The 26,798-nt window shown below is 42.7% G+C and overlaps 1 protein-coding gene across 1 annotated transcript in view; it reads left to right on the top strand.

Moving 5' to 3' along the window:
* PIGN (phosphatidylinositol glycan anchor biosynthesis class N) overlaps window positions 1–26,798 on the top strand; it is a 710,925-nt gene that overhangs the window by 350,411 nt on the left and 333,716 nt on the right. The window contains exon 14 of the mRNA XM_082259251.1: window positions 15,238–15,420. Coding sequence (XP_082115377.1) covers window positions 15,238–15,420 — 183 coding nt within the window. The remainder of the gene's footprint in view (window positions 1–15,237; window positions 15,421–26,798) is intronic.

The following is a 26,798-nucleotide window of genomic DNA, read 5'->3' as shown; positions in this document are numbered from 1 at the left end:
GAAAAACCATAAATTCCCCCTTTAAAAAAAGGTGTTGATATATGTAACCTATATACACAGAACTAGTAAACTATAAAGACAAACAGTGGTAACTGCGGTTATTTTAGATACTTCACATCAAGGAGATCTCAGAGAAGGTGACAGTTGTGTGAGCTGCCGTCCGCCGAGATCGACTGATGTGATTATAGATGCATAGAAATTTCATAGAGCCAGGTTGCTTGACATGTTTCTGTTTTTTGTTCACCTGTATTTCTATACTGCTGTTTGTTTGGATATCTATTTGTATATGCTGGCTAATGATGAAATTTCAGTTATGCAGAGAATTGGATTGCTAGCTCCAGAAGAAGCTTCCTAAGCGAAACATGTCGAGCAACCTGGCTCTATGAACTTTCTATGCATCTATAATCACATCAGTCACCTTCTGTGAGACCTCCTTGATGTGAAGTATCTAAAATAACCTCAGTTACCACTGTTTGTCTTTATAGTTTACTAGTTCTGTGTATATAGGCTACATATACTGTATCAATGCCTTTTTTGAGGCGAGGTATTTATGTTTTTTCTCTTTTTGCTTTTGTGCATTTTAAAATGTAAATCAATCAAATTGTTATATTTTAATTTACCCAGTGCCTTTAAAGTCCACGTTTCTCCAACAACTAGTCTCTATCCCAGGTTGGCCCCACTGGATGGGGGCTGGCCTGCGAGTTAAACTCCTCACGAGGTCTCATAAAATTGGGTCTCGGCCCAAGTCGCAGCGCTCCTCCTGGTTGATGGAGAGGGGTTCTGTCTGGAGCGGTGCCCGCATGGTTCCTCGTATGGTGAGTAGCTGTCCCCCCTTTCCCCCTGGAGGGTTTTGGGTTGGATGTGGGCCCTTCCTTGGGACGGTTGGACCCCCGGGTTTCCATCATTCCCGTAAGGCACCCCCCATCATCTGTCCCCTATACTATCCCCCCTCCCTCTCCACATATGTTAGGGATGTTTGGATGGTCTGATACACCTCCTGGGGTGGGGGCAGGGTGCTATTCTGGTGATGGGGCCGGGGGGGTGCGCCACTGGCTACCGGACGATCGACTGTGCAGGGGGGGGTTGTACCTGGTGGGGGCTCCTGCTAGGGCATCCTGCTCTGTCTGGGTCTGTCCTTGAGGCTTGGGTTCCCTCCTGGGTCCCTGTAAGCCTCATGGTGCAGATTCAGATTGTTTTCAGACTTTTTACAGTTCCCAGGAAGGAAGGCAAAGTGCGTCCAATACTGAACTTCAAGGTGCTGAACTGCTTTGTGCGGGTACAGAAGTTCAGATTGGAGTCCATTTGCACGGTGGTGGCATCCCTGCATCAGAGGGATTTCCTTGCCTCTATCGACATCAAGGATGCTCACCTTCACATTCCAATATGTGCCAGTCACCAGCGCTTCCTGTGCTTTGCTTTGGGAGAGGAGCATTACCAGTTTGTGGTGTTGCCCTTTGGTCTCGCCTCTGCTCCTGGGGTCTACACAAAAGTGTTAGCCCCGGTTCTAGCTTTGCTATGCCAATGGGGGATCACGGCACGGGGCTACTTCTGCAAGAGAAGTCTCCTTCTGCTCTGGTGGAAAACCTAGAAATCACAATACCAACTCTGCGGGAGTTCGGCTGGATTCTGAATTTTCAGAAGTCTGCCCTGGTTCCATCCACAAAGCTGGATTATCTGGGCCTGACTCTGGACTCGGCCTTAGCTAGAGTGCTCCTTCCTCTGGATGAACTCCAGAAATTGCAGGCTGAAATTTATCTCCAGGTGTCCAATAGATGGTCATCCCTTCGGACTTGCATGCGGGTGCTGGGCCTTATGGTGTCTACCTTTGAGGCGGTTCAGTTTCCACAATTTAATGCGAGATCCCTGCAAAGGGAGATTCTGACCAAATGGGAAAAGACTTTGCAGTCTCTGGACAATCCGATTTGGCTGAATCAGGGAACAAAGGAGTCCCTGATATGGTTGCTTCATTCTCTGGAGCTTCTTCTGGGCATATCCTTCCTCCCCTTGTATTGGACAGTGGTCACCATGGATGCCAGCCTGTCCGGCTATTGAGGTGTCCTCGGCAAGCATTCTGCTCAGGGGATCTGGCTGCTGGAAGAGTCCAGACTACCGATCAATGTCTTGGAACTCCAAGCAATCAGACTGGGTCTGGACCATTGGACGGCTTGTCTTTAGGGATGTTAATATAAACACCTGACGGTTGTTTTTTGGTAAAGAGTTTCTTGCTACTGTTAAAAACAAGTCTTTTGGTGAATGGATTAAGTGGGAGGTTTTTGTTCCCTTTCCTTCTAATTTACGTTCCTGGGGGTGGTTCACTAGTCTCTTTCCTGATGAGAAACCCTCCAGAAAGGGACGGTAACTCTCAGATTCGTTAAGACCCGGGAAGGTTGTTGCTTTCAGGAGTTTAATCCACCTCATTTCCCATTGGAGCAGGGTTTTGTTCCAATCGCCCCCCCTCCTTGGGATATGGATTCGTTCAAGGGCTATAAAAGATACTTCGGGCATTTTGTATGCATGTTTATACGCAACGTGTCGGCCTAGAGGTAGGTGGAAATTACACATTTCCATCGAGTTGACATGTTTGCCGATCCTTTTACCAAATTCTTGTTTCGTCTTGCCTATATAAAAGGCGTTGCATTCGCATTTCATTATGTATACTACGCCTCTTGTTCGGCAGTTGGCGTAGTGTTTAGGTTCGAAGATGTCTCCGTTAGGTAGTGTTGTTCTAATGCATCTTTTTATAACTTTGCACTGGTTGCAAGATCCACAAGGGAATGTGCCTTTATTTTTACAAGGGTCCTTATGTGTTCCTTCTTTGAACTCACTGTGGACCAAATTTTGTTTGACCGATCCTGCCTTCCTGTATGTGATGGGTGGGTGGTCTGTTATAAAATCCTTTACGGTTGGATCCTCTTTTAATATCGTCCAGTGTCGTTCCAAGATGCTCTTCAAAAAAGAGGTACCTGTGTTGGGTGCTATTGGTGGTGCCACATCCCTATAACAATTCAAGAAAAAGTTTTACCCTATTGGTGGGACTTTTTAGGCACTCACATGTACACAAAATTTTTTTTATAAAAAATATAAATTTTATTGAAAAATTACAATTTCATAGATATGCATAAAAAGCAAGTAAAGTAAGATACATCACATGTGCATTTAGGAAGTGACCACACAAGTACAGGGTGAAGGCTCAAAACCCGACTAGTTTCGGAGCTAAACAGTTACTCCTTCTTCAGGGGGGAGACGAGACCCTGGGTGGTGGTATTCTATGCAGTGATGAATGGCATTATATACCTGCCGGGATGTATTAAAATCAGATGCTGTCTATGCTCCTCCGAACCTGCACTCTGGCTGAATCACAACATAAAAATGGGGTACTCAGACCTCATACACATATGTTGTGAAGGAAAAGATTATGCCATTCTCTCGTGGGTGGCTCTCAGGAGGCACCAGGTAAGGATAGCTGGATCCCAAATTAGTGGCTGATCAGCTTGTTCAGATGGTAAACTGCCTGGATCATGCCAGACAAACAACCCTCGGTATTCACAGCAAGCGAGCAAATTGAAATTTTTTTACCGAGGGTTGTTTGTCTGGCATGATCCAGGCCGTTTACCATCTGAACAAGCTGATCAGCCACTAATTTGGGATCCAGCTATCCTTACCTGGTGCCTCCTGAGAGCCACCCACGAGAGAATGGCATAATCTTTTCCTTCACAACATATGTGTATGAGGTCTGAGTACCCCATTTTTATGTTGTGATTCAGCCAGAGTGCAGGTTCGGAGGAGCATAGACAGCATCTGATTTTAATACATCCCGGCAGGTATATAATGCCATTCATCACTGCATAGAATACCACCACCCAGGGTCTCGTCTCCCCCCTGAAGAAGGAGTAACTGTTTAGCTCCGAAACTAGTCGGGTTTTGAGCCTTCACCCTGTACTTGTGTGGTCACTTCCTAAATGCACATGTGATGTATCTTACTTTACTTGCTTTTTATGCATATCTATGAAATTGTAATTTTTCAATAAAATTTATATTTTTTATAAAAAAATTTTGTGTACATGTGAGTGCCTAAAAAGTCCCACCAATAGGGGAAAACTTTTTCTTGAATTCCAAGATGCTCTTGATCTTTTTGTGCTCGTTGGTGTATCTCATGATGATTCGCGTCTCTTGGTCAGCCTTCTTAGTGTCCTTTTGTATTTTTTTATAGAGGAGGTCTTGTCTCTCTTTTTGATTTGCTTTGTTAAAAGCTTTCCTAAGTGATGTTTTCGTATAGCCCCTTTCCATCAGTCTTGTAGTTAGTAGTTTTGCCTCTTTCTCGAAGTCTTTTTTTTTTTCCAATTATATCTTTATTTCTTTAAATTCAGTTACAAGAATATATGATCAATATCTTTTTACATCTTAATAACCAAAATCATAATATACACAACAACTGTTTCCCATATACGGGACTGATTTCTTCCTATTATTCTGTAACCAAACCCAAATCTCCCATTTTCATTATCTTTTCCCTCCTTCTCCCCTTCCCCAGTCCCCCGGGGTCCAAACAATACACCGAAAAAGAAAAAGAGAGAAAAAAAAAAAAAAAAAATTTGATAATATTGATAATAATAAAAAAGTAAAAATTTTTTTCTCTTCTTCCCCTCTCCTTCCATTGTTTCCATTTCTCCTCATATTTATCATTTTGTTGACGCGAGTATAATACTAATTTCTCCAAATTGCTTATCTCATCCACTTTCCTCGCCCACATGTTTATATTAGGAGGCTCGATATCTCTCCATCTGAGGGATATACATAACTTTGCTGCATTTACTAGATGGGGCATAATCGAGTTCCTATAGTTTTGCACCGGTTTACTAGGGGCGTGTAGCAGGAAGAGGGACGGTTCTTTGGGGGAAGTTATCTTTCATAATCTTCTGTGTTATCCTCCAAATCTGTTCCCAAAACCCCTCTATTTTCGAACATGTCCAGAATATGTGAAACATTGTCCCTTTCTCTGTCCCACATCTCCAGCAGCGGTCAGTATTTGATACAGAAATTTTGTTTAATTTAACTGGGGTATAATACCATCTGGTAAAGATCTTGTAATTTAGTTCTTGAATTTTAACGCACATTGAGGTTGAAAATACTGACCGTATTATTTGTTTTTCTTGTTCTGTTGAGAATGTGATGCCCATTTCCCTCTCCCACTCCTTCAGAAACGGTAATTTGCGCCTTTCTACTGGTAACATTATCAAGGAGTATAATTTAGATATTGTGTGTTCCAGAATCCCCTTCTGGATACATAATTTTTCAAATGGTGAAACAGTTTTATCCTCCTGAGATGGTACCTGCAATGTCCCTAATAAGTGACGTAATTGAATTGATCTCCAAAAATCTAAACAAAAATCGCCGGAGGCATCTGTTAATTCCTCCATAGTTACCCATCCTGTCTCTGAGACAAAATCTGATATCTGGAATATTCCTTTCTCTGCTAATATCTTGAATTTCTTGTCCTGACATCCTATTTCAAAGTGGGGGTTCCCTAATACTGGGTAAAGAATAGAATTTTCTCGTATAAGTTTTTCTTGTTGGAATATTTTCACACAAGTTTTTAACGTATTTCCTATGGTTGGGTGATTCTTAATTACTGCTGGTAAATTCTTATAGCACCATGGGGCTCTTTTTAGTAAAATCTCGCAGTGTGCCTGCTCTAAGTTTGGCCAAATCTTATGTTCCCCATGGCGGCACCAGTCTATCACTCTTCCTAGTTGAATAGCTTGGTAATATTTTCTCAAGTTCGGAACTGCCAGTCCCCCCTCTCTCTTGAATTTAAAAAGGTATTTTTTCCCTATTCTTGGACGTTTTGATTTCCAGATATAATTCATTATCTTAGTTTCGATCTGAGATAAAAAACGAAGTGGGATATGGATAGGGAGTGCCTGGGCCATGTATAGAAATTTTGGTAGGATACTCATTTTGATTATATTACACCTACCTATCCATGATTGCATTCCCCCTTTCCATTTTTGCAATAGTATATTTATTGATTGTAATAGGGGTTTAAAATTTGCCCCAAATAATTGTGATATTTTTGGTGTAATCCGTGTCCCTAGATATTTTAGGGCCTTCTTTGTCCAATTCAACTTAAAATTCACACATAATTGTTGTTGAAGTGCTTCTGATAATTCTAATCCCATTGTTTCGGACTTAGTGAAGTTTATCTTCATGTTTGATTGTATACTATAATTCTCCAATTCACGTAGCAAATTGGGAAGTGATATTTTTGGGTTTGTAATCGTGAATAGGACATCATCCGCAAACGCGGATATTTTATATTGGGCCTTCCCCACTTTGATCCCTGATATGTCAGAATTTCTGCGTATCTTGCAGAGAAAGGGTTCCAATGACAATACGAACAAAAGTGGTGACAGAGGGCATCCCTGTCTTGTTCCATTTACAATTTGGAATTCTGGAGAGAGGACTCCATTTACCTTCACTCTAGCCGATGGGGTTGAATAACTCTGTCTTATCCACTTTTGCATTTTCTCTCCTAGTCCTATATAGCGCAGGACAGCAAACATATATTCCCACCTGACCCTGTCGAACGCTTTCTCTGCGTCGGTATTGAGTAGGATCGTTGGTATCTTATTCTGGTGTGTTATGTGTATTAAATTCAGTAACTTAGTCGTGTTGTCCCTTGCCTCTCGGGTTGGAACAAAACCAACCTGATCTAGATGGATCAATTTTGTTAGGTATTTCTGTAATCTTACTGCTATAATCTTTGTAAAGATTTTAAAATCAGTGTTCAGTAGCGAAATTGGTCTGTAACTTTTACAGGAGGAGGGGTCTTTCCCTTCTTTGGGGATCACCGTTATATGTGCATGTATGGTTTCTTTGGGAATACTATTCCCTGCACCCCATGTATTGAACATGTCTCTCATAAATTCTTTCAGGTATGGTATTAATTTCTTGTAGTAATGTATAGTAAATCCATCGGGGCCGGGTGCTTTCCCTGTTTTAATATTTTTTATAATTTCCATTATCTCTACTACTGTAATTGGAGAATCTAGGATCTTACTCTCCTCTTCTGACAATTGTGGTATTTGTGAGGACTGTACATAGTCCTCCATCTGCGTCTGTGAGACTTTCGGAGTTTTTAAATTATATAATGTTTCATAATATTTTTTAAATTCTTTGGTTATCTGTTTGGGGTAACTAAATTTCTGTCCTGCGTCATTTACTATATGTGGTATATATGACGACAATTTTTGATCTCTAAGTGATCTTGCCAATAACCTTCCGCATTTATCACCTGATTCATAGATATTCTTTTTAGTTTTCTGAATTGTTGCTTTAGCCTTATAGGTTAAAAGTTCGTTAATTTCCTTTCTTATTTTTAGAAGTTCCTCCTTGCCCTCTGTTGTCGGCGCGTGCTTATGTTTTGCTTCTGCTATATATAGGGATTGGAGTAGATAATTTAATTGTTTATTTCGTTGTTTTTTGATCCTGGACCCGTGTTTAATTAGTATCCCTCTTATGACTGCTTTATGGGTTTCCCATATTATACCTGGGTCTGAATCTTCTGTAATATTAGTCCGGAAAAAAAATTCAATCTCTGATTCAACCTCTGCCATAGTCTCTTGGTCCTGTAGAAGACTTTCATTCAGTCTCCAGGTTGTTTCTCTCCTTTCTCTTTTATTTGGTAGCTCATAAGATATTATAATTGGGGCGTGGTCGGACCAAGTCACCACCCCCATTTTTATGTCTTTTATAGCATGTAATTGACTATGAGGGATTAAAAAATAATCTAAACGGGAATATTGTTGATGTAAGGGGGAGTAAAATGAATAATCTCTTTCTCCTGGGTGTTTAAGGCGCCATGCGTCTATTAATTGACCTTCTTGTAATATTTTGGAGAATTTTTTTTGTACCCTTACGGGGATTGAAGATATTCCCCGTGATGTATCCTCTGCTGGGATCAGGGGAATATTCAAATCTCCTCCTATTATAAGTTGTCCTTCTCTAAACTCATTTAATATGTTCATCACTCTACCAAGGAATCCATCTTGTTTTATATTTGGTACATACAAATTAGCTAATGTAAATACGGTCTCCCGTATCGTCCCTTTTATAAATAAGTAACGACCATTTGGGTCATTCAATATTTGCTTACATTTCCAAGGTAGATTCCTTGATATCAAGATGGACACCCCTTTTGATTTTGCCTCTAAGTTAGTTGCATGGTAAACTGTAGGAAAAAAATTATTACCTAGCCTTGGGCATTTATCCTCTCTAAAATGTGTCTCCTGTATCATAGCAATATCGACCTTCGATCTTTTCAGGTCGTCTATCAGAATTTTCCTTTTTTCCGGCACATTAAGACCTTTTGCATTAATAGAAAAAATTTGTATATTTTCCATTTTAAAAAGAGAGAAGAGAAGAGAAAAAATAAAAAAAAAAACCTCACTCCCCGGGGGCTTAGGGGGGGGGGGGAAGGTACCTACTTGGCCCCTTAGTTATAAGGGGTCGCTAATATAGCTTTACGCTGAGTTGCTCTTCCAGTTACTATTGGCTCTTTGAGCAATTTCCTAAATGGGGTTATAGATGGATCAGGCTAGAGAATATCCAGAAAGAAAGATAAAAACACAAATATCTACAAGAGGAACTCTCCCCTCACACTCCCGGATCCCAACCCAGGTATTTTCCAAAGTCTAATGGCATTTCTTCATACGCCTCCGCTTCCTCCACTGATCCCTCTCCCTCCCCCTCATGTCCCCCATCTCAAGCCATTCGGCAAAAAATAGAGGGGAGAGAGAGAAAAAAAAAAAAAAAAAAAAAAAAGGGAAAAAAAGGTAAAGGAGAGAGATGAAACAGGGCATATCCCTCACCTCTTCTACTATTTCCCCCCTCCCTTCTTGATACCTTAATCTATCGTCTATTAATCAATTCTTCCTCCAACCCCTACACCTCCCAAGAAAAAAAAAAAAAAAAAAGGGAAAGACCTCCCTTGTCACCGTGTTCTCTCACCCTCTTAAGGGACCTCTTACTTCGGTCCTATTAAACAATTTAGTGTTTTAGTTTTTAAAAAGAAAAAAAAAAAAAAAAAAGGGAAAAAAAAAAAAAACCCCACAGACCCCCTTCTATTCCTGTGTACTAACACCTTCTTTAGAACCTCTTAATGCGGTCCTATTAAACCATTAAGTGTTTAATCTAAATAATTTTGTGTCTTTACGTACAGAAAAAAAAGAAAATAATATCAGTAAATTAAGATACGCATTGAATTTTATATTATATTGTTGTTTGTGAATTGTGAATATCCCATTCCCCTTTCTTATCTGCCCATTTACCCGCCATTTACTAGGCAGATATCCACACATTTATTCGTTACCCCGTGAAAAAAAACAAAAAAAAAAAAACCCCTTCAATAAAACTCAAAAAAAAAAAAAAAAAGAAAAAAACCACAAACCACACTACAAAAAAAACCCAAACCAATCAACAAAAAAAAAAAAAAGACAGTCAAATTAGACATCCTATTTCAAGGCCTATATAATCACATAAATGTCCACCGTCTATCCGAGGGACTCGAAAATTCCTCACTTTTCTTCTCCTCTTTTCCTTAAAAAAAAAAAAAAATAGAAAAAAACAAGGTGGGGGGTGGAGGTGGTGTGTATCTGTCTTCAAAAATTAGGGGACATACCTCCTCATACTGTCCTCTCCTTAAAAAAAAGGAAGGAAGGAAGGAAAGGGGGGGGGGAGGGGATAAAGGGATTTTCTCCAAACCACACAACAAAAACAAAAAAAAAAAAAAGGAGAAAAGGGTTACCAGAAGGGCAAAGCATCAGTATATTTGTATATGTATATATTTGATCAACTACCCTCTTCCCCTTCAGAAAAAGGGATTTAGGGGCCCCCTCAAAAAGGGAGAAAAAAAAAAAAAAGAAGACCCACAAAAAGTCCATCCTTTTCATTATTTTGTCCAGGTACCTTAAGCGTGGGCCACTTTATTTCCATTCCTCCCCCCTTCCCAAGGCCCCCCGCTTGGGTACCTCCTTGTTCTTAAAGGGGTTACAAGCCAGTCCTGTACCTCCACCGGTTCCGTACCAAAAAAATCAAATAGATTACGTAGTTCTTCTGGGGTGCGTAGAACAAAAAAATTACGTTCCTTAAAGAAAGTCACTGCAAAAGGGTACCCCCATCTATACCCGAAACCTAGCTGTTTTGCTCTTTCCAACACTGGCCGTAATAGGGCTCTGCGGTACAAAGTGGCTTTAGAAAGATCCGGGAGTATCTTTATTTTGGCCCCTGCATATTCAACAGAACCCATATCCCATGCTTTGCGTAGGATTTCCTCCTTCTGTGTATAATAGTGTAATTTACACACAATATCCCGGGGTCTATTGGGGTCTTTACTTCTATACCCCGAGGTTCTGTGGGCCCTGTCTATTTCCATGGGGGACATTGGATGGACGGTGGGGGCTAAAAGTTTCTGAAGAATGTCTCTCACCTTCTCGTGTAGGTTTTCCCCTTCCTCCTCAGGGACACCTCTCAGTTTCAAATTCCCCCTCCGGCTCCGGTCTTCTAAATCTTCCATCTGCAATTGCATATTGATGGAGGTTTCATATAGCGCTTTTGTGGTTTTACCTAGATCCTCCACTTGTTCTTTAACTTCAGTGGTCTTCGCTTCATTTGCGGTAACTCTGTTTGCTAGATGTAACATGTCCTTGCGAAGTTCTTGCATGTCAGCCCGATGTGTTTCTTCGATCCGCATGATCAGCGCCTCGATTTCAGCTTTTGTGGGAAGAGCTTTTAATAAATCCTTGATATCAGGGCCCGCCAGGTCTTGTTGTTTAGTGAGGTCTAGTCCGGCTTCCTTCACTGTGTTCACCCCCGAGCCTATAGTCTCTTCCGGCAGCCTTTCCCCTCTCTCTGTATGCTGAATTCCTTGTATGCTTAGCTTTGTTTGTGTGGCTACACGTGGCGCCGCCATTTTAATTTCAGAGGTATCAGGCAGTTGATGATAGAAATACTGCTGTATATCTCCAGATCTCCTCTGCAAGTGGCGCCTCTCCACTCGTGAGCGTTCGCTGATTGAGCGGGTCACCGGGCGAGACTTGGCCAGTTTACTTGCTTGCATGCCGCATTGACGATACCTTGTCGGGCCGGTCCGGGAGCGTGGTAGACGGGGAGCTTCACTCAGACATCCTCATCTCACGCCCTCTCCAAGCCACTCCCCCCCTTTCTCGAAGTCTTGTGTACTTGTGCAGTTCCGCTTGATCCTTAGATATTGACTATAGGGTATTGCCTTTTTCAGTGGGGTGGGATGGAAACTGGTGGCATGTAGGATTGAATTACCAGCGGTCTCTTTTCTATATAGCATTGTTTTTACTTGTCCATCTTGTTCTTTGTATATCCATGTGTCTAGGAATGGAACCTTGTTCTGACTGTAGTTTAGGGTGAAATACATGTGGTATGCATTCAAATTTAATGCCTCTTTAAAGTCTTTGATCTGGTTCTCTGGCCCTGTCCATACTATTAGGATGTCATCTATATAGCGTTGCCATAAGAGAATGTTGTCCGCGTGTCGTGTGTTTTCTCGTTTTGTCAGAAATTCTTCTTCCCAGGCTCCTAAGTATAAATTTGCGTAAGATGGGGCACAACTTGTGCCCATCGCAACTCCGCATGTTTGGAGGTAGTATTGGCCATTGAATGAGAAGAAATTCCGATTCAGAATAAATTCCAGCATGGTGGTGATAAAGTTATTAAATTGTTCGTGATGCGTACTTTGTTTGCTGAGAACATTCTTGATTGTTAGGAGGCCTTTATCATGTGGTATATTATTATAAAGTGCCTCAACATCTACAGTGATGAGAAACAAATTGTTCGGGATCACCATGTTGTTTAAGATTTGCAGCAGGTGCATGGTGTCTCTAGTATATGATGTTAAGTTTGTAACGTGTGGTTTTAAATACGCATCAATAACTTTGCTCATTGCCTCGGATATGTTTCCGTTTCCTGACACTATCGGTCTTCCGGGTGGGTTGACTGGATCCTTATGGATTTTCGGTAATTAATAAAATGTCGGGGTCCTTGGGTGCCTCGATCGAATGTAGTTCCATAAAGTTGGGGATATGATCTCCTCATTGCCAGCTCGGTCCACTTTTGAGTAAAATTCCTCTTTATATCTTTCGATCATGATTGGCATGATTTTTTTATAACATTTCTGATTATTTAGAATTTTTTCACACATCGCTTTATATTTTGAGTTGTCCATCACCACCACGTTTCCCCCTTTGTCCGAAGGCTTGATTGTGATGTGTTTGTTGTCTTGTAGTTCTTTCAACGCTTTTTTTGAGTTTTTGTTAGATTTTGTTGATTCCTTACTTGGGTCATCTTTTCAATGTCTTTCGTTGTTTCCCTCACGAAGAGGGCAATGGCTGGATTTAAATTAATTGCCGGAAATTTATGGGATTTTTTCTTGAATTGTGAATTAATTTTCTCTGCTGTTTCTTTGCTTATATTAGCAGGCGTGGTATTGTCTTCTTCCTCATCTTCACTATCCATGCTATTGGGTGTATCTGTCCAATCATCTAGTCCTCCTTCTTGTAGGAGAAGGTTTAGATCTCGTGAGGCTCTATACTCTGCTGCCGACAGTGAGGGTTGTGGTTCACTTGTCTCCGACTTTTTACTGTACATGGTTTTTTGTAGCAGGTTCCTCGCAAAAAGGTTGATATCTTTTATTGCCTCATTTGTCTATTGGCTTGTTAGGGCAGAAAGAGAGTCCTAGTGTTAAAACTTCACTTTGTTCCTTCATGAGGTTGTGTGAGGAAAGGTTAATTATTGTGATGCTTTCATTGGTTGATTGCGTTTTTGATTCTTCGTTTCCCCTTAGTGTTTTTCTTTTGTCGATTTTTTCGGGGGTTTCCCTAAAAAAAACCCTTGTTTGTTGACTGCTCCTTGATTCTCACGTTGCGACCTCGTGAAGATTTGGTGATGTTTTACCAGGGGATTTGTTTCTTCTATTTCTTGAGGGTCTTCATCAATGGTTTCATTCTCTTCTTCTCTGGTGTTTGTATCTTCGTGATGTTTTTCCTTTTCTTGTTGGTTGGTCCGTGGTTGTTTATTTTTAGGGAACCTCCTTCTCTCATGGTTTGTTTCTGTCCCTGACGTGTAGGATGATGAGTCCGAGGAGTTGTAATTTTGGGGGTTTTTCTTTTGCTGGCCATATTGTGATTTGTTCCTTGGTGTTTTGCTGTTCGTCCATCTGTATGCTCTGTTTTGTCCGAAAGCGTTTCTATCTCGCCAATACTTTTTTTCTTTTTTTCTAAGTATTTCCAGGCTGTGTTGTTCAATATGTGTTTTTAACTTTTTCTCTTCTTCTGAGTATAAGGGTAATGATTTGAGGGGGGTTAGTTGGTCATATACCCCTTTTATGTCATCATCCAGTGTTTTGAGTTGTCTTTCTTATTCACTTTGTAGGATTACCATCAGGTTTTTGGAACATTCATTTAAGATGTTTTCCCAATCTTTTTTCATTTGTAGAGTGATATTGTCCATTGTGGGAAAAATTTGTATTCTGAGGTCCACCGGGTTAATGTTCTCTTTGATGTAGCTTTGAAACGATTTTATGTGCCAATATAGTGATGATTTGTGTTCAAGGTGTCTTTTTAGGGTATTGAACAGGGCTGTTATATCTGAGTTTTGTTGCTAGTTGCCTTGAAATTCCTTGGGAATTCCCGTCATAAGACTCTCCCACTCATTACCTATCAGATTTCCTCCTGCCTCTTCTTCCATTTTTCCTTTATTCCTGTGTCCCACAGACTTGCTTTTGAAACGGTCTGGGGTTCCAATATATGGTGAAGTTTCTAATCTTGTTCCTTTCTGTTGTTGTGCCCTTGGGCGACCAGATTGGAAAAGATTATTATAACAGCTCCACTTCTATTGATACTGTTTGGTACTTCACCGTGGTCCTGCTGATTGACCGCAGTGAAAAAGTATACACAAAAAAGGTGTGTTTTTAGTGAGGTATAATAGGGATCGTGAGGTATTGGATGTATTATCCATCCGGTTTACGAACATAGAAAAGACTTGATCTCTATTATCCTGTCATAGTAGGGTTTTGCCGTCGTCCCTGGGTAATTATTGTATAAAGTTGTTGGTACCTCAAACCAATGTTAGGTGGGACTTTTTCAGAAAGCCGCATGGATTCTCGTTGTGCTAAGAAGGGAACCACCCCAACACATTAGGATTTAAAAACACAATATATGTATGTATAATCTCTTAAAAGCATTCACCACATTGAATAAAATCAGGTGGTGCTAATATGAGTTATTAACACCCTATCTGTATTAAACCTACAGAACTGGTGACTGACACCCTTGAGAAAGGCCCTATATGAGCCGAAACGCGTTGGGAATATAGGAGACACTCTCTGAAAGTCCAAGCAGAAGGCCTGGAATAACAGAGAGATATCCTAATAGTCACCTTAACCACGTGTCACAACTCTCTATCTATTTCACCCCTTCACAAGGGTCTATAACCCCATCACCTTTGTACTTACCTTGTACATGTTTTTCTTATCATTAAATGTTATTTTTATTTCTTTACACATTTTTTGTTGAATCTTTCTATACTTGCCTAAAAAGTCCCACCTAACATTGGTTTGAGGTACCAACAACTTTATACAATGGAATTTTTGACTTACCGTAAAATCCATTTCTCTGATATTGATATTGACAAACACAGCACCCACTCCTCTGTGGATTCTTCTGACACTGCCTATAGCAGAGCAAGGGAATATACCCCTGGGACCGCCCATGGGCGTAGCCAGGCTTTTTTCTGCCTAGTGTCCTACTCCTGTAGAGGGCAGTATTTCCACAATTCCCATATCAACACAGACAGTGCTATCAGCAATTGTCTTCTTCTTGCAGAGGGGAGGGCGGGGGAAGCTGTTCCCGCTCTGAGACGACCTTGATTATCGCTATAAATGGAAGAGAATCTGGCAGGCTGGTTGTACCCAAGTTGAGAGATTGATCAACTTGGTACATTCAACGTGCCCATTCGGAGATCAAATCTTGGCCGGTTCCTGCTGAACTGTGTATGGCCAGCCTTATTCTGATTTAAAAAAACATGATTTTAATCTAGTTGATATCAAGCAAAGTTGGAACAGTGCATTATTTTGCTTATCTATATAAATGTACTTTTCCAGGAATCTGTCTATTTCATCCTAACAAATCTTTTTATATTTTGTTTTTATAGATGGACCTCTGCAGGACCCTGATGGACTTGGCTTTACGAGGACTCACTTATTATCATACCTATGACAGATTCTTTCTTGGAATAAGTGTTGTGATGGGCTTCGCTGGCTGGATTTCATATGTTATTTTAATAACCTTGAAAGCAAATACTAGTATAGTCCAGACTACTGTAATCCACGGTGAGGTAAGGCAGCATATTACAAAAAAAGTTTTTTTTTTTTAATAGAGTTTAAGGCTTGGTTTACCCTGCAGCGACCCCCCAGGACGTGCGACTGCTAGTGTGTTTTAGCATTGTGACTTGCTTGCGACTTGATGCAACTTTCATGTGACTTTGATGTTTGGTTTGAGTGCGAGTTTGGTTTTGGGAAATCATTACAATACCGAGTGTGACACATTATTAAACTTACAAAACCCTCAGAAGTCGCAGCCAAAGTCCTAATGATAGAACAAAGAAATTACTTCCTTGCGACTTTTGTGATTTTTAACATTGAAGTCTATGGCACTCTTTTTGCAAGGAAAAGTAGTGCAGGAACTATTTTTTTTACTGCTGTGACTTGACTTGATTAAGATGGCATCTTGTGAAATTAATGTGTTTTGACTTGTGACTTTCTGTTTCGCACGTCGCAGCAAGTCGCATGAAAAGTCACAGCAGTGTGAACTATGGCTAAGAAATATTTTTGGATCCAAATTCAATTTCTATAGTTTATTATCAGTGTGCATTGTGAACCCTACTACACTTTTCATATATGTCATAATGCTGAGTCATAGCATTGGAAAAGATTTGGAAGTGCAAAGATTAAAGCATTCCAATAAAGTTAAGAAATTAAATCTCCCCTTCGTTAAGTGTCATGCTTAATAAAAAGTCATATGTTTTTCTAAGTGCTGATTGTGTACTACTTTAAAGTAAAACTGTGGCTAGCCTATAGACCTGTAGAATTTTGCATATTCTTACTGTAACAATCAGGAAATAAGCTGTAAAACGAACCAACACTGAGCTCTGTAGCTGCAGCCACTGGGGAGCAATTAATCCTCAATTTAACAATAGAATCAGTGAAGATATCCAGGTTGATTTTTTTTCTCTTTACTTTAGAAATAGAAAGGCTGGCATAATTTTTACATAGGCTATTGTCTTTAGCTCAGCCACAGTTCTAATTTAAAGCTGAACTGCACCCACAACTCTTTTATTCAGTAGTTTTTGATTAAGCAGAAAAGGGGTGTCAGGTTTTAAATGCGGTCTGTGCCCTGTTGAGGAAATGTTTCTGTTTGATTGCTGATTGTGACCTTTAGAGGTTATTTACCCTTACTTCTTGCTCTGCCTGTCACCTGGACAAGATGTGAAAGAAAATTATGGGGACAGACAACTATGAATTCCTGAAAAAGATTTTAGCCTCTTTTCTACTAGAAATATGTTTTTATTACTGCTTATTATTTCCCTTTTTTTTTTAGGCATTGATAGAGGGGACAAGGGAGTTTAGGGAGCTTGTTTAACCACTTCAAGCTCTGTAAAAATGTACCTGCTTCATGACCAGGCCATTTTTTGCTATTTGGCACTCCGCCTCTTTAACTTTAATTGCGTGGTCTTGCAATACTGTAACAAAATGAAATTTATATAATTTTTTTCACACAAATAGAGCGTCTTTTGGTAATATTTGATCACCACTGGGTTGTTTTTTTTATGCAAATCAAAAAAGACGAAAAATGTTGAAAAAAAATTTTTTTTTTACTTTCTACTATAAAACATATCCAATAAATTAAAAAAAAAAGTAATTTCTTCATACATGTATGCCAAAATGTATTCTGGTAAAAAAAAAAATCACAATAAGTGTATATTAATTGGTTTATGCGAAAGGTATAATGTCTACATACGATGGGATATATACTGAATTTTTATTTATTTATTTATTTATTTTTATACTAGTAATGGCGGTGATCAGCGACTTATAATGGGACTGTGATAGTGCGGCGGGTAATCTGACACTGACCTTTTGTAAGAACTGACTAACTGACACTGACCTCACCAGGGACACTAATACAGTGATCACTGCTAATAATATACACTGTCTTTGTACTAATGACACTGTCTGGGAATCGGTTAACATTTAGGGGCAATCAAAGGGTTAACTGTGTGCCTAACAATCTATACTGTGTGTACTGTGAGCTGTTTTTTAAGCAATGTGCCAAATGGTGCATTGCTGCTGTCTGTAGAGAGCTCTGTGTTGCTTACTAACACAGAGCTCCCGTCTGTCATTTACTCAGCCGATCTGCTGGTTCCGGCCATAAATCATTGGCTGGGACCCGCTGATTGGCTTGTGCTGTAGTGAATAACAGCATACTTTGGGTGGCTCGAGCGTGTGCCCCCTACTTGGAAATACTGGATCACATTCATGTACATGATCCAGCGCACCCAGGCCGCCCTGTAGCCATACATCTACAGTGAGTGGTTCGGAAGTTAATTAAACCAGCACAGGATGGAAATCTTCAGCCTATCATTTCTATGGAGAGGAGGATCTCTCTGGAGTCGTGCCCACCTGGTTCCTAGTATGGTGGGTAGCTGTCTCCCCTCTACCCCTGGAGGGTGGGCTCCTCCTTGGGACGGTTGGACCCCCTGGTTCCCCTCCTTCCTGCAGGCTACCCCCCGCTATGTCCCTCATTCTGCCCCCCTCCGCATATGCCGGGGATGTAATTTTTTTGGGTGGTCTGGCCACTTTCCTGGGGTGGGGGCCAGGGGGGTGCATCGCCGGCGACCGGATGATTGATTGTGCGGGGGGGAGGGGGGCTTGTACCTAGCAGGGGCTCCTGCCATGCAGCTCTGTGGGGCTGCCATTTTGTTGTAGCCTGTGTATTCCTATACACGGCGGCCATTATTGTGTAGTCTGGCGGCCATTTTATTGTGGTTTCCCATTGCAAGTAGTGGCAGCCATGACAGTGGAGCACTATGGGCGGCAATTTCAGCAATGGGAGCCCCTCCTTATCTGATCCCCTTTCTGAGGCTGTGAGGCCTTCCGGGTCCCAACCATCCATCCATGCACTGACGGCGATCCTGGAGTCCCTTGTGTCCCAGGTGGTGGCGACTTGCGGGCAATGGGCTAGAAAAAGTGCCCCCTGCCTCATCTGTCTCATCAGATCCTAAATCTGATTCGGCCGCCTCGGATTTGGGTCACACTTCTGGGTCTGCGACCACGCACCTGGAATCCTCTGATAGTGAGGATGATCCCTCCACGTCTGCGACCACGCACGAAAAGGCGCTAGTTGATGCACTGATTGTATCTGCGCATGAGACCCTGAAGATGGAGGACGCAGCTGAAGCTGCGATGGAGGCGCAGGTACTCTTTGGCACTCACAAGCCATCCAGAGTGGCAAAAGTGTTTCCTTTCCCCGCCTATTTTGACAGAATTGTCGTTAAAAAGTGGTGACGACCAAAGTGTCCCTGTGGGTTTCCTAAGCACTTTACTAGGTGTTACCCCTATGAGGAGTCCCTTCTTAAGAAGTGGATGTGACACTGGTGGTGAACCCCCTGGTTTCCAGATTAAACAAGGCAACCATGATTCTGGTGGAAGAGTCCCCGGCCTTTAAGGATTTGGCTGATCGGAAGGCGGAGGCTGTGGTCCGCATTATGTACACCTTATCTGGTTCGGCAATGAGAGCGGTATTTACCATTACCCTAATGTCGCAAACTCTGACCGAGTGGGCTAAGCTGCTACGCCGTGACCTGGAGGGAGAACAACTTCCTACTGCCTTTGCTGAGCTGGCGGACCAGCTGGTCCAGGGCCTGCAGTTTATGCCTCTTTGGATTCAGCTCCCCTAGTGGCTTGGCTGCCTGTTTTGGCGGTGGTCCTTCGGCGTATCTTTTGGCTCAAATGCTGGTCTGCAGACCAGACTTCTAAAAAGACCTTGACTGATCTCCCCTTTCAAGGAGATCATCTGTTTGGAGCTACCCTGAATGACATCATTAAAGGGGGGAAGAGTACCTTTCTTTCGCAGGCTATTAAGGGCCTTCCTTCTCAGCTCATAAGAAGTTTTTTCATCTCTCAGGGTTAACTAACTAGGGCTCGAAGCCTTTCAGGGCCTCCTCTGGCGGATCCAAACAAACCTGACCTGGAAAGCCGAGAGTGGGCTTCTCCAGACCCGCGGACAAGGCTCCTTCTTTGTGAAGGGGCGCCTTTACCCGTATCGGAGTTGGGGGGATGTCATTGCTGGTTTCCTGACCCGTGGACTTCCCTGGTGCAAGACAAGTGGGTCCACAAAGTCATTCGTTCCAGCTACAAGATCGAATTTCGCTCTCGTCACCCGGCAAAGTTTTTTCCTTCCAACCTGTGCCTGTCCACCGGTTACAGGGTCTGTTTGGGGTGGTACAAGACCTGTTCCTTTAAGGGGTGATTGTTACTCAAACCTGTTCACAGTCCCCAGATAGGAAGGCAAAGTGGGTTCAATCCTGGACCTCAAGGCGCTAAACTGCTGTGTGTGAGTACAGAAGTTTAGAATTGAGTCTATTCGAATGGTGGTGGCATCCCTGCGTCAGGGGGATTTCTTCGCCTCTATAGCTAACAAGGATGCCTATCTTCACATTCCAATATGTGCCAGTCACCAGCGTTTTCTCTGCTTTGCTGTGGGAGAGGAGCATTATCAGTTTGTGGCGTTACTCTTTGGTCCCGCCTTCATTCCTCGGGTCTTCACAAAAGTGTTGGCTCTGGTGCTAGCCTTGCTACGCCAACGGGGGATCACGGTACTGAGCTACTTGGACGATCACCTTCTGTGAGCAGTGTCTCCCTCTGCTCTGGAGGAAAACCTGGAGATTACAACCAACTCTACGGGAGTTCGGCTGGATTCTGAATTTTCAGAAGTCTGCCCTAGTTCCATCCACGAAGCTGGACTTTTATTGCCTGACTCTGGACTCGGCTGTAGCCAGAGTGCTCCTTCCTCTGGACAAACTCCAGAAATTGCAGGCTGCAATTCGCCTCCTGCTGTCCAACAAATGGTCATCCTCCAGACTTACATGTGGGTGCTGGGCTTGATGGTATCTACCTTTGAGGCGGTTTGGTTTGCACAGTTCCATACGAGGTTCCTGCAAAAGGAGATTCTGACCAAATGGGATAAGACTCCGCAGTCTCTGGACAATGAAGTCCGGCTGAGTCGGGGAACAAAGGAGTCCTTGATATAGTGGCTTCGCTCTCCGGCGCTTCGCGTGGGAAAATCCTTCCTCCCCTTGTATTGGACAGTGGTCAACACGGATACCAGCCTGTCCAGCTGGGGAGGCGTCCTCTGCAAGCATTCTGCTCAGGGGATCTGGACGCTAGAAGAGTCCAGACTACCGATCAATGTCCTGGAACTCCAAGCGATCAGACTGTGTCTGGATCATTGGACGGCTTGTCTTCAGGGATGCCGAGTGTACATTCAATTGGACAATGCCATGGCCGAAGAAGTGCCCTAGCAGCTCCGGTAGTAGCCGGCATTCTTTCACTTGGAAAAAATGAATGCGCAGCAGCACATCTCTAGGGGTTTCTGCAGGTAGGAAGGAGGGTTTAGGAACTCTATGGATCCTGTGGATAGTGAGATCAGCGTTTGTGAGGGACGGGATTACTGCCAGGTAAAGATCTTTGGCAAAGTGAGGGAGTTGTTGTGGCAGGATATCTTCAGGGATCCCACGTATCTTCAGGTTGTTCCTGCGAGACCTATCCTCCAAATCAGCGATCTTTGCCTGCATAGAGAAGATGACCTCATGGTGTGAGGAGTGTGAGTCCACTAAAGAGTTAAATGAAGATGTGACTTCGCTCATCTGAATTTCAACTTGGTTGACTCTATCGCCAAGATGTGCGATATCAGCCTTGCATTCCCTAAGGCATGATTGTGTATCCATATGGATGGAGGTGCGGAGTGTCCGCAGCATGTCCTTCATTAAGGACACAGAGAGTGGTTGGTCCGAGGATGGAAAGTCTTGAAAGGGGTCTGCAGAGGGGGCCGCATAAGTGTCCATGGGTGCTGAGTAGGCCTCATGTGGAGGGGGCTCAAACCTGGGCCTAGATTTGGCTTGGCTTCTGGAGGTAGGGGAAGAGGGCTCCGAGGGAGGGGAGGAGGAGGAAGGTGGAGGACTTGCCTGGAAATTGTGTTGCTGCTGCTCCCGATCCGATCCCACCTCGGATGAATGAGGGAGAAGTGCCGGAGGACGGGTCCCGGAGCCGGCGCCATTTTGGCTGATTCCTCGCATCATGGGAGGAAAGAATGCGGAGAGCTTCTTGACTGGCGGTGGATCTAGGCGGCGGCGCCGCATATCCGGAGCAGCTGTGCGAGGAGTATGAGTGTTGCGGTCCGGTGCGGTGTGACAGGCGGGTGCGGGAGGCTCGATGTTGGTAGATTTGTCCCTGAGCGGAGCGGAGCTCTAGCAGTGTGCGGCCATGATCGTCGGCGGCTGCCACGCCCCCCAGTAGCCGGCATTCTAATTTGGGCAGAATGGTTCATTCCAGCCCTCTCTGCCGTACACATTTCTGGGGTGGAAAATTGGCAGGCAGATTGCCTCAGTCGGCAGGTGTTGGACCAAAGGGAGTGGTCCCTTAATCTGGAGGTGTTTCATCAGCTGTGTCTCTGGGGGGAGCCCCCAAGGTGGATCTGTTGCCGTCTCGGCTCAACAGAAAGGTGCAGACATTTGTTGCTCTGTCAAGGGATCTTCTGGCAGACGTCAAAGATGCGCTGGTGGCCCCATGGGGTCAGTATCATCTGATCTATGCCTTCCCTCCTCTCAAGCTTCTGTCTAGACTCCTACGAAGGATCGAGGCAGAAGGGATTTCGGTCATCTTAGTGGCTTCGGACTGGCCTCGCTGGTCCTAGTACTCTGATCTAGTGCTGCTGGTCGCCAACGTTCCTTGGAAGCTTCCTCTCAGAAAGGATCTGCTGTCCCAAGGATCGATCTTCCATCCTGCTTTACAGTCGTTGGCTTTGACAGCTTGACTGTTGAACGCCAGGTGCTAAAAGATAGAGGTTTGTCTGAGTCAGTGATTCCTACGTTGTTAAAAGCTAGAAAATCTACTTCTAGGAAGATCTATTATCGTACATGGAAGAACCACATTTCGTGGTGTGGGTCTCTTGGGGTTATTCCTTGCTCTTTCTCGGTGGCTCGGATCTTAATCTTCCTTTAATGAGGGGTTGAACAGAATTTGGCCTTAAGTACCATCAAGGGCCAGGTATCTGCCTTGGCGGTCTTTTTCCAATGACCTTTGACCACACACTTTCTGGTGCGTACTTTTCTTCAGGATGTCTGACATTTGGTTCCTGCAATACAGGCTCCGTTGCCGCCTTGGGATCTTAATTTGTTGCTTTCAGCTCTTCAGAAGCCTCCTTTTGAAAATATTCGGGAGATTCCCCTTGCTCACGCTGTCCCAGAAGGTGGCCCTTTTGGTGACTATCACTTCTGCGTGCAGGGTGTTGGAACTGGCATCGTTATCCTGTTGTTGTTATTTGGTGATTCACAAGGATAAGTTGTTGCTTCGCCCCTGTCCGTCATTCCTTTCTTAAGGTTGTCTCTGACTTTCATTTGAATGAAGACATTGAGTTGCCTTCTCTTTCTTAAGGTTGTCTCTGACTTTCATTTGAATGAAGACATTGAGTTGCCTTCTCTGTCTCCCAGGCCTTAACATCCGAAGGACATTGCCTTGCATGCCTTGGATATGGTCTGGGCAATTAGAAAGGATCACTCTACTAGGGCGCTTAGTGCCTCCTGGGCCTTCCGTCATCAAGCGTCAGTGACGCAGGTTTGCAAGGCGGCCAGCTAGTCGTTGGTGCACACTTTTACAGTTTAAAGTTTTATAAAGTAGATGTGTTGGCATCTGTGGATGCTTTCTTTTTGGCTGCTGTTTAAGAGGATCTGATCCTCTTGAGGAGGTGGGCTCCAGTTATTTTTGTTTGAGCCCCTGTCACCTGGTTGGCTACTGTTTAGCCTTGGTAATTTTTTGCTATTTTTCCCACCCCTCATGTTTTGACACTGCTTTGGGACGTCCCAATGGTCAAGAATGACAGGAGCTGTGTCCGTCAATGAAGGAAAGAGAAATGGGATTTTTGACTTATCGTAAAATCTATTTCTCTGATGTTCATTGACAGACACAGCACCCACCCCTCTGTGGAGTTATATTTTTCCTGACACTGCTTGTAACAAAACTGAGTGACCATAGCAGAGAGAGGGAGTATACCCCCTGGGACTGACTGTGGGTGTAGACAGAATTTCTTTCTGCCTAGTGTTCTACTCCTGTAGGGGGCAGTATAACCCAATGGTCAAGTAGGACGGTTTTTACGGTAAGTCAAAAATCCCATTATTTGCAAAGTTTTATAATGGAAACTAAAAAAAAACTTTTTTTTTTTCAAACTTTTCTGTATTTTTTTGTTTGTTTAGCGAAATATAAACAACCCAGTGGTGATTAAATACCACCAAAAGAAAGCTCTATCTGTCTCAAAAAAATGATACCATTTTGATTTTGGTCCAGTGTTGCATGACCACACAATTGTCATTCAAAGTGTGACAGCGCTGAAATCTGTAAATTGGCTTGGGCAGGAAGGGAATAAAAGGGCCTAGTATTGAAGTGGTTAACAAATGTCATATTTGGTAAAGCCGCAGTTTTAGTCAACATTGCAGCCTGAAATAAAACTTAATTTACTTTTCTTTCTCTTGGAAAGCTTGACCATTACTGACAGACATAGTAAGGGGCAAACTAGTCCTAAATAGTTGGTAATACCAAATCAGTAGCATTTAAACAAAAAGAAAATCTTTACACATATACCACAAAAATATTTTGAGTATCCCTACATAAATTCAGTTTATTTCTGCGACAATGTTTTCCTAAATGTATAGGTGTTTGAACTAATTTACATGTTCCAATTAAATAGATGCTATATTATCATGAGGGGTTGCTATTTCTGTATTGTTTGCTGTCAGTTTTAATGGAGAATTGCCAAGCCATAAGTAAATTGCATTCATTTGTTATTTATCCTGTGTGTTCAAAGGGTGAGTCCTGCACGTTTACAGATAACAAGTGACAATTTACTGCAATGTGTTGTGTGCAGATTGTAACACATGTAAATAATTACTTTATTCTTTAAGTAACCAAATTATGTTATAAATTATATTGTCCAGTATTTTAACAATAATTTATGTGAACAAGAGGCTCTCAATTGGATATTTATTTTCCCATACTGTAAATACCAAGTAACAAACCACAGCTAAATACACTGATGCTGTTAACCACTTGCTACCCAGGGCAATTTTCAATAATTTACACATAACTTTAAAAATCAGCTTTTTTTTTTTTTGCTAGAAAATTACTTAGAACCCCCAAACATTGCTCTGAAAGCAGAGGCCCTGGAAAATAAAATGGTGGTTGTTGCAGTTTTTTTATATTGCATGACATTTGTGCAGCTGTCTATCAAAGGCACATTTTCAGGAAAAGACAAACACCTAAATGCATTTTAGTGCACACAAACAAAATGTAATACCCACTTTTTTATTAAAATCTAAAAGATAATGTTGCAGTGTGTAAATAAATACCAAACATGTCAAGATTTGTGTACCCACCCATGAAATGGTGACAAAATTACAGTACCTAAAAATCCCCATAGGTGATGCTTTAAAAGCTTTTACAGGTTACCAGTTTAGAGTTAAAGTAGAAGTTCCTTTTTAGTAACATGTTACATATTACACCCACATGTAACAAGTTACGAATGGATCGGCTCCCACACCTCCACAATCCCCGCTGCGACAGCTAGCAGGGTTCTTCTCCATTCCCACTAGCTGTCACAATTTGAAAAAATGTGGCCAAGTTGGGCTCCACCTGTCTGGCTGTGTCACTGATTGACAGGGCTCTGTGCATGGAAAATGACAAGGCCTGGCAGCCTTTGCAGCTGTCAGATTGTTGTTTTCAATGAACTACCAGTGCGCTGTGTAGTGCTGTGGTAGTTCATTCTTGCTTCCTGTCAGATTCTATTTGCTTACCCGTATGGGATGTACGTACAAGCAGATATACTGGCAGATCTGCTGGAGACCTGCAATGCTTTACAGCAGAGGTATCAAACTCAATTTCACTGCGGGCCGCATCAGCATTATGAGGAGAAGGGGAGAGATTGGCGCAATCAGATTGTTAGAACCGCATGCAGTAATCTATGCATAGAGCAGATATGGCAAGGTTGGCTTCAATAAAACAAAGTCCAGCATAGTTTGCTATGCACTTTGATGGCCGCCTCCAGTGAAGGGTGAAGTTACCCTGTATAGATCCAAGACAAGAAAAGAGAAGACCGGGCGCCGATCTAAGTGTAGCAATGCAGACTTTAATAACAATTTAAAAGAGTACTACTCACAAGAGTATGGTAAAAACAGGCATCTCAACAAAGTGGTGGGTTTGGGCAGAGTTCATCCAGGGGGTCCTTCCGTGATCCTGGTGGAGCTGGTGCTGTGGAGGATGAGCTGCAATCTCCTGGCAGGGGACGCGCTGATCGCTCGGTGGTGGTTTAGCAGCGTGGGTCCGCAGGTAGGAGGGCCGTGATGTCACTTCCTGGAGACATTGGATTCGATTCGATTGCACAGTGTCTCCAGGAAGTGACATCACGGCCCTCCTACCTGCGGACCCACGCTGCTAAACCACCACCGAGCGATCAGCGCGTCCCCTGCCAGGAGATTGCAGCTCATCCTCCACGGCACCAGCTCCGCCAGGATCACGGAAGGACCCCCTGGGTGAACTCTGCCCAAACCCACCACTTTGTTGAGATGCCTGTTTTTACCATACTCTTGTGAGTAGAACTCTTTTAAATTGTTATTAAATTCTGCATTGCTACACTTAGATCGGCGCCCGGTCTTCTCTTTTCTTGACTCGCATCAGCATTATGGTTGCCCTCAAAGAGCCGGTTATATCTGTAAGATTATTGTCCAGAACCCCACGCCCCCTTACACCCTTACATGAGATGTCAAGAGCTCCCCCACCTTTCCTTGACAGGCTCAATAAAAAAAAATTGCACATTTTTTTTTACCTGCAAAAATATGTGCATTTATTATTTTTTCTAAAAAGTGAACTTATTCTTTAAACATGAACTCTGGTACTAGAATTATTGCACTCACTTTGACATTCTCGTCAATACCTCACATGATGGTGAAATCACCGTTTTCATATGCATACAGGATCTTCGTGTGCATTTGCATTTGTACGTAAGCACAGGGGCGCATTGCTTTTTTATTTTTTATTATATTCAAATTGTATTACACTGTTTATTATTTTTTCAGTCACCTTTTTTGCTGTCACAAAACTCAACATTTCTTGTTATAGCTGGGGCAGTGACAGGTACTCTATATTGAGAGATTAATAGTACATAAGAACCCTTATCCCTCCTCTGCCCTCCAAAGCATCTGATCAAGCTAAGCTGTTTGATCAGATGCTTGCCTGGTCAGTAGCAACCAGTAAACAAAGGCACGAAACTGGAAGTGATTAAATCCTCATTGCATCTGGAATCTTTCAGCATAGAGGAGAGAAAGGAACAGATGTTGCTCCTACTCCTCTGTGCTCATCAGAACGGCTTGCAGCAGTCCTGGGCTCCCCAGTA

Source organism: Pelophylax lessonae, assembly GCF_965119305.1.
Source record: "Pelophylax lessonae genome assembly, chromosome: 5".
Taxonomy (NCBI): Eukaryota; Metazoa; Chordata; class Amphibia; order Anura; family Ranidae; genus Pelophylax; species Pelophylax lessonae.
The sequence above is the reverse complement of the archived record's forward strand: the minus strand, read 5'-3'. Positions and strand labels throughout refer to the sequence as shown.